This window comes from Pseudorasbora parva, chromosome 10 (genome assembly GCF_024679245.1).
Source record: "Pseudorasbora parva isolate DD20220531a chromosome 10, ASM2467924v1, whole genome shotgun sequence".
NCBI classification, from domain to species: Eukaryota; Metazoa; Chordata; class Actinopteri; order Cypriniformes; family Gobionidae; genus Pseudorasbora; species Pseudorasbora parva.
The window spans coordinates 31,706,278-31,720,171 of NC_090181.1; the positions used below are offsets into that span (position 1 = coordinate 31,706,278).

General features: G+C 37.8%; 1 protein-coding gene across 8 annotated transcripts in view; it reads right to left on the bottom strand.

Moving 5' to 3' along the window:
* Positions 1–13,894, bottom strand: part of ralgapa1 (Ral GTPase activating protein catalytic subunit alpha 1) — a 117,591-nt gene that overhangs the window by 24,247 nt on the left and 79,450 nt on the right. For all 8 annotated transcript variants that reach the window (XM_067455872.1, XM_067455871.1, XM_067455875.1 and 5 more), the window contains 5 exons: positions 10,924–10,995; positions 10,617–10,740; positions 10,326–10,481; positions 4,278–4,436; positions 1,354–1,481 (listed from right to left, as the gene is read on the bottom strand). In XM_067455872.1, the coding sequence (XP_067311973.1) occupies positions 1,354–1,481; positions 4,278–4,436; positions 10,326–10,481; positions 10,617–10,740; positions 10,924–10,995 (639 nt within the window). The remainder of the gene's footprint in view (positions 1–1,353; positions 1,482–4,277; positions 4,437–10,325; positions 10,482–10,616; positions 10,741–10,923; positions 10,996–13,894) is intronic.

Consider the following 13,894-nt stretch of genomic DNA (forward strand, 5'->3'; position numbering starts at 1 on the left):
GCTCTTTTCTTATTGTATATGCTTTTACTTGGAGGGTCAAAAGAGCTGACTGCCAGTGATATTGTGCTGTGATATGGCTCCAGTTTGTCCTTCATGTAAATCTATGGGATTTTTCCCACTCGCCACGACGGAAAGCAAGAGCACACCAGTCCTCAACCGCAAGTCACATGATTTGAGATATGCAGGATGTGTACAGGTCTAAATCCCTAACCTTAAAACACGAGCAACACTATGCAAGCACCATAAATTATTAGGGCTGTCAATCAATTTTAATATAATAATTGTAATTGATCTCATAATTTAATGCAGTGTTAAAAAAATATTGGATTGAGATTATGAAGGAAAAAACTGATTCGCAAAAAACCATCCAAACGTGTGGGATCAAGTAAATTAAATTGTAAAAAAATTGTAAGAAAAATTGTAAGAAAATAATAATAAATGTAATAATAATATAGTCACAATATAATTCAAAAGTTTGAGGTCAAATTTTTCAGAAGTGACAGCAAAGACATTTATAATGTTATAAAATATTTAGATTTCAAACTAATTCTGGTCCTCTATCCTGAAAAAAATATTAAGAAGGTGGCTGCTGAAAATTCAGCTTTGACATAATAGGAATAAAATAAAATATAAAATATAACCACATTTTAAATCATAATAATGTTTCACAATATTACTCAAGTAAATGCAGCCTTGGTAAGCATAAAATAATTATTTCAAAAACACACTTACAACCCCAAAGCTTTGAATGGGTTATATAACGCTACTTTTATTCCATAAAATAATTTCCAATTAGAGTTTTTACATTTTGACAGCCCTAATAATTATGTGAAGGTAAACAAACAAACACTAGTACTAATATACATTTTTTAAAGGGACATTGTATGTTGTGCATTTATAATAATAACTGGAAAGTGATCAAAAAGACCTAAGCAACAAGATTAATAACCACAGCAGAGATTCAGATTATGTGACTGAGAAAAAGAGAGAGACAGAAATAAAAGCTAATTGCCACAGAAGGATTTCAAAAAGCAAATGGCTGTGCATCACAGTTAGCAGGCATTGAGGGGTGATCAGAATGATTCCATCACCCGGCTGACTGGGTGAGTAGAGAGCGGTGCTCTACATGTGAGAAATAAGATGTCAATAATTATTGAGCGGCTCTACCTGCTCGCGCTCTGAGAGAGAGACCAACCTGACCGCTTGCAAGTCAATCTGTACACATGTGAGCCAGGTCTGTACGGCAGGAGGACAGAGCAGGAAACGAACCAAGCAGGCGGCAACAATGATAATAGGCTTCCGCCACTTTAAACATGACAAAATGTGCACTCATCAGTCTGGGAAAAAGGATACAAATTTTGGTAAAGAGGAATGAGGGATTTCAGAGCTCTACTGGCATTGATGGCTGTGGCTCGCACCACCGTGGGTAAGATATTTCCATCCACTATGGCTCCATCAAACAAGGGGCCGAAGAATGGCACCTGTGGAAAGTGAGATGACATGATATATGAACAGTTAGTGGACTGTGAAGAGCAAAATGAGACGTGCTCCAGGCAGGAACAAAACACACATTTCAATCAAAAAAATAAATAAATTAATCTTAGTGACCCCAAACTTTTCAACAATAGTGTATGTTATTTGTTCTCACATTCCAAACATTTTTATTCCGTTTATTCAGGTATCTAAACCCCTTTTTTTCAGTCAGAGGGAATAGTTTTGATATAAAAGTTGTTTGCAAACACAGTCACAATAGGATTTTCTGCCTTCACACACCATATAAGCTAGTAGCTTTATCCTTCAAATAAAAGGAGGCATGGAGATGTCAAAACCTTCTACGTATTTCAGCCTGTTACAGAAAACTCCCTGACATTAAGCAGAAAAGACACAGTGAATAGCCCTTATGCACTGAAATGGGGTCTAAATGGACTTTCATAAAAGCCAGGCCTCGTCTTTCTTTATCTCTCCATCTTTCTACATTTCCTCAGACTGCATGAAAGACTGAGCCTCTCGTCTCGGATCCATCTCCACAGCGGAATTCGATTCTGAGAATCCCATTCATTCAATTAGCCCTGACATAACTGAGCAGGAAGCAATGGCTGGTAGTGCCCAAAGACAGATATTCTTCCACTGTCTCCTGTACAAAGCATTGAGCTCATTTACAGAACAACAAATGCAGAAGCAAATCTCTCTCTGTTACTGTATATCGATCTCTTTCTTTGACATTCATGAAAATCATTTTTCCCCCTCACAGTGTGGACGAGGGTTTCGGGAAATCGGATGCATTTAGCCAACAGACAAAAGTGCCAAAAAGTCTCAAAGGTGTCAAATGTCACTTTTATGTAGTAAAATAAATATTTAGCCATCTAACACTTCATTATTAGGTGTTCAAGGTTTATACACTATCAGTCAAAAGTTTAGGATTTTAAGAAGATTTTTTAAAATGTTTTTAAAATAAATATTTGATGCATGTTTAAACAAACATACAGTAAACAAGTGTATTGTGAAATATTAATACAATTTAAAATAATTTCTATTTTAATATATTTTAAAATGTAATTTATTTTTGTGATCATTACTCCAGTCTTCAGTTTTGCATTGCCTTTTAGAAATCATTCCCAAATGCTGATTTGACACATAGTAAACACTTATTACAATAATCACAGTTAAAATGTTAAAAACTTTTAAAAACTGACCCCAAACTTATAAACACTAGAGCAGGGATCTTCAACGTCTTTCAGGGCAAGGACCCCATAGGCGATAGAGATTTTGTCAAATAGAGCTATTAAGCATTTACACTTCAATATCAATAGAAACTAATCATATTATGATTACAAATAAGTTATATTATGTTTAGACATCACTAGATCAGAACTTTGAACATTTTTGTTGCACATGCATCACTGTCTGTATATTGCTTGCCATTGTTAAAAATTATATTATTTAGGCATCATAAACAACATAATGTGATAAAGATCACAATTTATTAGTTGTCTGCAGTTGTTTTAAATGATTTTAATGGTTTTTCAGAGTCATACATTTTAATTTGACTAATCAGATAGATAATTAAACAAACATTTACCTTAACTTCAGCTACCAGTTTATAAAAAAATCTGTTTAATTTTAAACAGAAAAGTTAATTACTTGAACTTTAGCTTCAAATTTACTGAAAACTTCAGATTTTAATTTCTGAAAAATCACTGAGTATGTGAAATTAGTGAGGGTGCAGATGTAATGTGTAAGCAATGGCTTCACCATTACAACATTAGCAATGTACAGTTAGACATTTACAATTATTTACAAGTAATTACTTTTACAGTTAATTTGAACAAACATTTTAAAAACATATTTATATGAATAGTTTGTTTCTAGTAATCTACGAGTCTGCATTTACATTGCACGTATATATTTTGAGACGCCATGTTTTTTCCCCGGGCTAGTTATCACTGTCAATTGCAATTTTGTAAGTGAATCACGCATTTATATAGAGACGTCACTTCCAAAACATTGCAGCATATATTTGGTCATCGATAGCAGCATGAAAAACAATACTTTTATTCATTACTAATTTAATTATAGCTATATAGCCTGTAAAGCATGAAAGAGCGCTCACTTTACAATCACTAAAAGCTGTCACTCATCTCAGTTCGCGATCTCTCAGCATTCTGTTAAAATAAAAGTTGTCTGCACTGCATAATGAATCTCTTACTTACGTTGCGTCTTTCTTTGTTAATGAGCGTATTCGCGAGTGTGAGCAGAACTCATCACTGAACAAAAACTCTGGCGTTTTCAGTGGTGACTGGATTCTGGTCATTGCGTTCAAGAGATCAATAAACATGTCTGTGATTGGCCACATTGCTCAGCACTGCACATTTCTCACCGCTCTCCAGAGCGCAAACTCAAAAACATTACACAATATTACAATACTACATTATTACAGTATCAACCAAGGGTTCTATTGCTTTCGATTCAGGGGCACTTATATTAAATTTGACTGTGCTGTTTTAATTTTTAAACAAAATTATTTGTGATCAAACACTAATTTGCAGATTGAAGACCCTCTCCTGGTTGAAGACCCTTGCACTAGAGTATATTCCAGCATTTCATGCCATCCCTGTTTATTTCAAAAAATGTTTTCTAATGAATATTTCACAAATCTATTCAAATAAAGAAAAATATAAAATGTTTATATCATCTCAAGTTACATGCAGGAATGAATCATGAAAATGAATCAAATGATGGTTTTGTTCTAACAGTTCCTTCATCAGTGTTGAGCTCACCTCTGGTTTTTTGATGATCTGGATGCTGTACATGTGATTTTTCATGGGGTAGATGATGATGAGCACGTCTCCAAACTCAGTAGGAATGATGCCTCTCCGGTAGTCCCGCGAATGCTCGGACCACACAATGTGCACTTCATCGTTACCCAGGTGTCTTAACTGTATGGAGAGAGTGGATAGATTATACTTTTGTATGGTGAAACCTCCCTTTGTATGTGGAGTTCACATCAATAATACAATTGTATGCAATGTTTACAATACAAAAGTTCAAGAGGCCTTGTGTGACGGGCATACTTTATACAAAAGTAACTGGTCTGAATTGAATCTCAACTGTGCGTTGTCTGAGCCGCGGAGAAGCGCTTCACAACAGCATTTATTAACCTTGTGCTGTGACAGATGAGAGAGCGGCCACTTAGTCTCTCTCATCTCTTCTCATATATCTTAGCCCGATCACTCCATCTTCCCGGGACCCGCTCAATCACTGCCACGGCCATGGGCGCAGTGACCCGTCAACTGTCCCGAGCGATGGCCGCAACCTTTATGCAACTAATGACAAACTCTGTCCTTTGGATTTAGCAATGGACATCATTCATTTCTTTAACTGGAGCTATGGCTTAAGATATTTAAAACAGTGTGGGTCATAGGAAGGCTGTCAGCTCTGTAACCCACAAGTTGAACAGTTCAAAAAGGAATGAATGAATCAAAACTAATTTAATAAAATATTTAATAATTTATTTTCATGGACTATGTGGCAAAAAGTAAATATCGGATCCTTTAGAGTGCATGTTACGCAATAAACAGTGCATAAAAACGCAGCTGTAAAGGAAGAAAAAAAAACTACAGAAAAATAAATGTGTATGCGTTGTGGCACCGGCGGCCGCGCTGACACGCTTTAGTGTCTAGTTAACATGGTTTAGAGTTGCTATCGGAAGATCGTGCTCTGGATAGCCTCTCCAGCAGCCCTTGCAAATCCAATTTGCCTCTGAGGAGTCATGATAGGCGATGCAGCACAGGGACGGACCCAATCTAATTTGGGCGGAATATAGCCGTGCGTGGCGTGGAGGTCCCCTCAGCTCCCCTGCAGGGCAGGGACGGCAGTCCAAAACCTCTCCACCGGGCCCAGCAACCCCACACATCACTTCACCACACGCCTCGTGCTCAAATTACAGCCATGAATTACATCCAGCCTTCAGCTGCACTGCCACAGACCGAGGGCTGCCATTTCGTTCCAGGGTGTGTGTCCGTGTGACAAAATGATTGGAGTTTTATTGGACGATAAGGTGGTCTGGACTGAGAGATTTTCTTTCATCTCTGCCATCTTTGTTTAATCATGTAATATCATTCTGAGAAATGCCACATTTGCTTGGCGGGCCCCGTGGTGCAGATCGTGGCAAAGTTGCAGGAGAAATTCAAAAGGCCTGTCCTCAATGTGATAAGAAGAAGATATAGATCTGCATTAGATTTATAATTGCATGATGAGCTCTGTCACCTCCATGACACAAAATAATGCAGGAAAGAAATGTCTGAATTATAAAAAAGGTGATTGCTCTAATTTGAGCATAAAATTAGTTACTTTAAATATCTCCAGATCAGAACTATATTTGTCTGCTGATGTTCAGAACGACAGGTGACTGATGCAAATGTGATAACTTTTTGGATTGGGTTTCATGTTACTTTTTATTAATCTTTTAATTCAGATTTTTTTTAGGTTTTTAAACCTCCTTTTGTGGTCAAAAAAGAAAGGCCAACAGCATTAGAACAGCAGGGTGATTCATGTGTGTGTTATTTTAGGGTGAACCGAACCCTCTTATGACTTCACATATGAAATGAAATGAGCAAAAATAGTGTTGAGTATTTCACAGCCATTGATGTATAAATGATGACTTGGTTTCGGTTCTTAAAACGCCCAATTTTCATGATCCAATCGATCCATCGATACTCAAGGACAAAATAAGCGCTGCACCTGACTACCCTATTTCACTTACAAAAATGTAAGAAAGATCACTGCAAACAACATTTCAGTTTGCATTGATGTAAAAAAAAAATTAAATGTCACTTCTGCCATCTCCTTGCAAGCATCAAACAAAAGAGATCTTTTTTAAAACAGTGGGCTCTGAAATTGGACCTTACATCTTGTCATCTTTCTACTTAAAGCCAATTACAGTCCAGCATCTTCCTGACAATATCCCACAAACCCCTTTCAGCATACCTGCTCAGCTCATAAAAACAGAGAAGACACAATAAGCTGTAGGCGAGGCCATTTAGATTAAACGTGGTAATCTAATTAGAGCCCCCCACCCACCCCCACCTAACGGCCCGTGAAACGTCCCTCTTATGGTCCACTATAGCCCTCCCTTCCTTCACTGTGTCACTCGCCGCAATATCACATTTCTATCAACATTCATTAATAAGTCTTTGGGGCGCATTAGCACCTTATCGCCTCGTCTCTGCCCCAGAAGACGTATGAGTGAGGAAGTGAGGGGACAGCTTTAATGACAAGCGATTGGTCATTGAACATGGGGCTGGCCGCTCCACAAACAACCCCATATCACAGCCTTCCAGCCAAGCTCATTAAGGATAATGCTGTGCATTATTAGATTTGTGCAGGCCATGCGAACAGAAAAAAATACCCATGCAGACAGACAATTGTGGGTGTTTCTTAAACTACGGACACTTTAATGCCCCATGGGTTGTTTTTTATTAAAACTAACAGCTTTTACCATTGTTCTTTTTGTTATATCAAGGTCACATTAAAACCATGCCTTAATTGTTTTGATTGTGTAAAAAATGTTCTTTAGTTTATACATTTGTCCAACACCCAGTATTTCAATCGTAAAAGGGATAGTTCACCCTCAAGCCATCCTAGGTGTATATGACATTCTTCTTTTAGATGAATACAAGCTTTATAATGGCAGTGAATGGCTGCCTCTGTTTTGAAGTCCAAAAAAGTGCATCTATCCACCATAAAAGTTCTCCACATGGCTCCGGGGGGTTAATAAAGGCCTTATGAAGTGATTCGTTTGTGTAAGAGAAATATCCATATTTTATAATGTTACAAATTGTAATCTCTAAATTCCCCTAACTGTCATATGCACGTTCACAAGAGACTGCCGTTTCAGCATAAGATGTAGAACGCAGGCGTAGTGTAAGATTTGGTGATGAACACAGAGCAAAACAAAACAGAACTAGCATATTTTCACCAAAGCGTCCTACGTCATACGCTGGAACACACGTACGACAGTTAGATTACAGTTTGTAAAGTTTTAAATATGGATATTTTTCTTACATGATGGATAGGTGCACTTTTATGGACTTCATAACAGAAACTGAAAATAAAAATCTTAGATGAGCCAGGACATGTTTTAATATAACTCTGATTGTATTTGTCTGAAAGAAGAATGTTGTGTGTCATATAAACCTAGGATGACTTAAAGGGTTAGTTCACCCAAAAATGAAATTTATGTCATTAATGACTCACCCTAATGTCGTTCCACACCCGTAAGACCTCCGTTCATCATCGGAACACAGATTAAGATATTTTATATTTTAGTCCCAGAGCATATGCAGTCAATGCCCACTTTACTGTCCATGTCCAGAAAGGGAATAAAAACATTAACAAAGTAGTCCATATGTGACATCAGTTAGTTGATTAGAATCTCTTGAAGGATCGAAAATAGATTTTGGTCCAAAAATATCAAAAACTATGAATTTATTCAGCATTGTCTTTTCTTCAAGAGTTTCTAATCAACTAACTGATGTCACATATAGACAACTTTGATGATGTTTTTATTCCCTTTCTGGACATGGACAGTAAAGTGGGCATTGACTGCATATGCTCTGGGACTAAATATAAAATATCTTAAACTGTGTTCCGATGATGAACAGGTGTCTTACGGGTGTGGAACGGCATTAGGGGGAGTCATTAATGACATAAATTTCATTTTTGGGTGAACTAACCCTTTAAAAAAAAAAAACACACCTACATCTCAAAAATATTATTATTATTATTTTAACTTTGATAGGGGGCTGCACTGCGGTCACAGGACATCATTAAATCAAAGAAGTGTCACCAAAGAAGTGTGTTTTTGATTGTCAGGGCAAGACGACCCTGCACAGCGTTAATGGGACAGTGGATGGAGGTTATTTTTTGTTCTTTTTTTGGAGCAGAGTTCTGCAAGTGTTTTTGTTTGTTCCATGCCTTTTGGCGACGATGGTTTATAAACAAGGTACAGCTCAACTCGGAATTTGTAGCTTGTCTAATGCTGAAAGATGGAGCAGTTCCAGCGATTAAGGTTCACGGTCGTATGTTGGAAGCAGGCGGTGTGTAAAACTGCTTCAAATGTCTTTGTGTTGTTAGCTATTGACTCGTTCATTGAAATGCGCTATTATTCCATTGTTTTTCTATGTAAATACACACTAGTCTGACTTGTACAACCGTTCCACTTGCTACTGCTAATAGTCCATAAACTAAATTATGTCCTCATAAACCATGAGGTTTAAACACACACAAATGTTGTAAAACTCGCAAGCAGGACACGCCGCAAAGCAAATATAAGTTACAGTACATACCATTGAGACGTCCTTCTGTAGTCATCGTTGCTGCTTCTCCTGTTCAATTTCAGCCTCTAGATTCTGGATCATATATGTATGGCTAAATCTGATTGATCTCAATGGTTTATTTAGGATAAGGTTTTTTTTCTCTACGATTAAGGATGTCAGAGCTTTCAGACGCTCTCAACGGAATAGCTGCACGCGCTCGTGGCTCTTTAGCGCCACCCATAGGATATTCCTCCAGCCGCTCGTTTTTTTACCGGAAAGAGACGGTAGAGCCTATCTTTCTTTTATAAATGTAATAAAACTAAAGAATTTTCAGAGATATGAAGGATGACATACTACTCTTTAGGTACGCAAGTTTGACATGAGATTGACTGAAACTGAGTGTTTCACGCCTCCTTGATGTGAAGTAAAAAGGTCATTTTTCAAATATTTTAGTTGCATAATTTATCCAGGAAAATATTGCATTAGTGTATTTGGGATGCTTAAAATGTTATGAAATTAGCCGTAGCAGGAAAAAAATTGCATTTGTAACAAAAATAAACGTTGTCATTTCAATGTCGTAATTTCCACCATATTATGCTATATATCAATACATAATTTAATATGTGCAAACACTGTAGACAAAAACTAAACTAGTCAAAATGTAAAAAGTGTGTTTTAAAAGAGTGTTTAATTTATAAAAACCTGCAGGCCACAAAAGTGGCCATAGTTGAAGAAACAGCATAGTAGAAAAAGAAAAATGCAGCAATGTTTCTCTGTGAGGTCACATCGACTGCGAGGAATAGTGAGAAAAAAAAGGGTGTGACATCCCTCTTTAAACAAAAGAGAGACAGAGATAAAAGCCAGTGGGTGAGGCAGAACGAGAGAAAGTATGGTTGTTAGGAGTCATTACTCTCTCTTTTTCTCTGTTCTGATACCAGAGAGGACCTTTTCTCTCTCTGGGGAACCAGAAACACAAAAGTGCCACTCTCGGCAGGTATAAGTGTCCAACCCCTCAGATTAGCCTGGGTTAGGTTTAATGATGAGGTGTGAATGCACAGGTCAGTGAGGTTCTGTATCCCACTTCACCCACAGCACAGGAAGAGCAGAGCTGCACTGCTGGAGAGGAGTCAAGACAGAAAAGCTATAAAAGAAAAGAAACCACACAAACTACAATCTAAAAGGCCATCACAGGTGAGCAAACGGGGAAAGTGTAACTCTTCAGAGAATCAACAGTTTTTGAGGGATGAAAAAGGACAAAGTTCCTTTGAGATTAGTGTACTATCTAGATGTATGTTTACGAACGAGTCATTAAGATGTTGTTTTGTACCTCACTGACTTTCACTGTATAGATTGATTTTTTTCTTCAAAATTAGCATTTTTTTTTATTTTAAGCCTTTTATTTCAAAGATCTGAGATGTGGTGGTAATCCAGTAATACCATAATAGTGCCTAAACAGACATTGCTCATGTAACCCAAATAAAATCATAATTGCATCTTTTACAAGTTTACCTTTTTAGTCAGAGAGTCGTCGGAGTCCGGTGGCATGCGTGTGGAGACATGAAACATCACTTCAACTGTAGAGGTGGCAAAGTAGGGCATGGTCAAACCCGTGCTCTTGTTCCGCTGCAGGCCGCCCATGAAACCGCAATGAGTAGTTAAGTTCACCTGTTGCATAGAGGAAAAAGTTTGTTGGGGCCCATACATTAATTCCCTATAAAACACTGCAAGAAATAGCTAAATATACAGAACACTATCACATAATAAATTGCCTCCCAGCAATATTAATTATCAAGATTTTACCTCCCAGCCCAGGCCTGACACAAAGTCTTCATACGCCTGACTCCCAGCTGTGTTAGACAGAATTGAGTGCTTGTCTTCCTGCCCTTCTGCCACATAAAACACAGCGATCTTATGTGTTTCACGACTGCAGAAAGTAAACGCAGAAGAAAGTCAATTTAGGAGCCAAACAGGAGTACACTTACATGAGGTGGTCTCTCAGACTATACAAAATAACAGCTATAGTAAACGCTATCATTTTGTCCCTTTGCCCTTACAATAAAATTCCTAACGGATTTAGAGAAACAACACTAGATAAAAAGTGGCATACCACTGCCTTGAATCCAGATTCTTCAGCTCTCTCAGTAGTTTTTCGTTCTTCTTCAGCAGGTGGAAACTGTTCCTAGAAATGAGACATTTTAACATAAGAACTAATGGAGAGTAATGTTCTACCAAATTACTCACTTTTGATCCGTTCAGATTAATTAGCAACAACATCTATAAATTGAAAAAGGAAGACGGTAGACAGCTAGATAAACAGATAAATAGACAAAGATAGACATGAAAGTCAGACAGACAGAGAGAAAAATAGAAGATAGAGGTCGACTGGCAGATAGAACGAGAGAAAAAAACGATAGAAGACAGATGATGGATAGATAGATAGATAGATAGATAGATAGATAGATAGATAGATAGATAGATAGATAGATAGATAGATAGATAGATAGATAGATAGATGGATGGATGGATGGATGGATGGATGGATGGATGGATGGATGGATGGATGGATGGATGGATGGATGGATAAAAATAGAAAACATAAAAAAAAAATAGATGAGATAAAAATAGAAAACAGACAGAGACAGAATGACAGATAGATAGACAGACAGACAGACCGATGGATGGATGGATGGATGGATGGATGGATGGATGGATGGATGGATGGATGGATGGATGGATGGATGGATGGATGGATGGATGAAACATATAGACCGAAAGTGAGGAATAGATAAAATGAAAGCTATAACAGCAGACAGACAGAGACGGATGGGTTGATAGATAAAACGACAGATTAAACGATAAATAGAATAGATAGACAGGCAGCTGATAGATTAACAAACTGAATGACAGAACTTTAGATAGAACAAAGACAGACAAACTATAGATTTTTGATAGATAGATTGTTTTGATGCCCTAGCTATGTTCCACAGACCCCATTTAGAGAAGAGCTGCTCTAGACTGTGTTAGATCTCTTTCATTAAATGCCTGCCTGCTTAATTACCGTCTTCCTTGTTTTTCTCACAGACTCCTGGAAAATCTGAACCCGCAACAGAAACGCAATTGAAAACAAAAACAATCGAAGATCCTATGTGGAAAAACGTCTTCTGGCACAATGAACCATAAAACAAAAACCTACATGTGATGTCGTGAAAAGAAAAAAAAAATCCATAAACTTACAAGATAATGCACGTCGCCCCCCCCCCCCATCTGCAGTTTATATAGCCCAGAGTTCAGTTGCTTTCTCCCTCTCCCCCTCTTTATCATTCCCTCCCTCCAAGTGGCCACGTGAGTCATGTGGAAAAGCCACACGATGCTCTCTAAAAGGACTTTTTGTTTTGTTCTCCTTTTCTTTGAGCAGGGGTCTCTTTATTAGCTTGTTGCAATGTAATGGTCTTCATTTTCTCCATTGAAAGTGAGCCATTTCAGGAGGCGAACGCGTGAACGGCATAAAAGGCCGACATTAGGTGCGCGCTCACACACACAATGGGCTGGCGGATTGCAATGCCTTAGTCTCTGACCACGGATAAATGATACATGAATGCCTGGAGAGCGGCAGCAGGACAATTCCTCATTAAACAGCCCCTATGCATTTTCTCCCAGCTCTCCAACTCATAATAACCCTCCAGTCACATTCGAAAGGTAGAAGCCTTTTATTTTCACCCGGCGTATCAGGCAAGAATGAAAAGTACCGCGGCTGCTCGGCAGATAACAGACCCCTCAAGAATTAATCCCCCCATAAAAGCTGCATGCGTGCACACACACACACCGCACCCGGAGCTGTTGAAGACCCCCCCGACAACTCTCTGAGCAAATGGTGAAAAAACAATTTTCCTACATTAATCTCATAACACAGAGAATGTATATCATGGAAATTAATGCCATTACATTCAAGGTGAAAAATAACCCCAATTTTCCAATTATTTGTCATCTGGAAATATTTAACCATTCTCTGTAATACCACAAAATGGAATGGGATTGAACCCTTACAGTGAAACGCAATGTGGTGAACCATTATGAATGAGGGAAGGGGATGGACACTGAGATTGAGATGTAAGTGAGCAGCACGGTAGCGTCTATTGGTGGATAAGCTAATCAAAAAGACGTTGACTGTTTAGAGCAGATTAACACGGATCTGCACAATCAGGGAGAGGTGTGAGCAAACAGGATGTTTACATGTACTATCTGCCTTCAACAACACTATCCAGATGTGCTAACAAACTCTAGCTAAAAATTCAGACCAATGGATTAAACTTTTTGATAAAGCAGTTAAACAAAGGTACGATAAAGACATAACAGAATCAGCAGAATTTTGGTTGGTGGAATTCACTTCTCTGATTTGTAATAAACTGCTCAAAAACTCAATGTTAACCAAAAAGGGGACTATTTTTGGTAAAATATATATATTTTTTAAATCAATGTACCATCAATTTCAACAAATCTTAATTGCTCTTGAATACTCACGCAGTGAAATGACAAATAATAAAACTGTTCTCTGTTTTAGGTAGACATGATGAAAGTAATGAATTTATGAAAAAATGTGATTACCAATTCTTTACACGGCACATAAAAAAAGAAGCGACTATGAGTGCTGAACTCCCGCCAATTATGGTAATCTGCAGGCAGTGCAAAACAGTGTTTTTCATCAAGTAGATTTTTGGGTTTTCTGCAAAAATCATATAACTGCCTGCCATTTTCTTCTTAAGATGTTCTTAAAAAATAGTTGAGAACTTCTTAAGATCTGTTCAAAAGTATTGCACATGGGAACATTCTTACAAACTACTGGTCTTGGGACAAAAACTTTTAAATTCTTAAGTAGCAACTCTAGTGTGGGGAAACTTGCCCACCACGATGCCTGGCGTTTGCTAGTGGAATTTTTTTTGAAGGATCCATCCTACAGATTTATATCCCTTCTAGCAAATCTATAGCTACAATAATCCCATACCTGTAACCGTTAGGGTAGACCAGTGTTTCCCAACCCTGTTCCTGGAAGCACCCCAATTCTACATATTTTTGAACTCTTC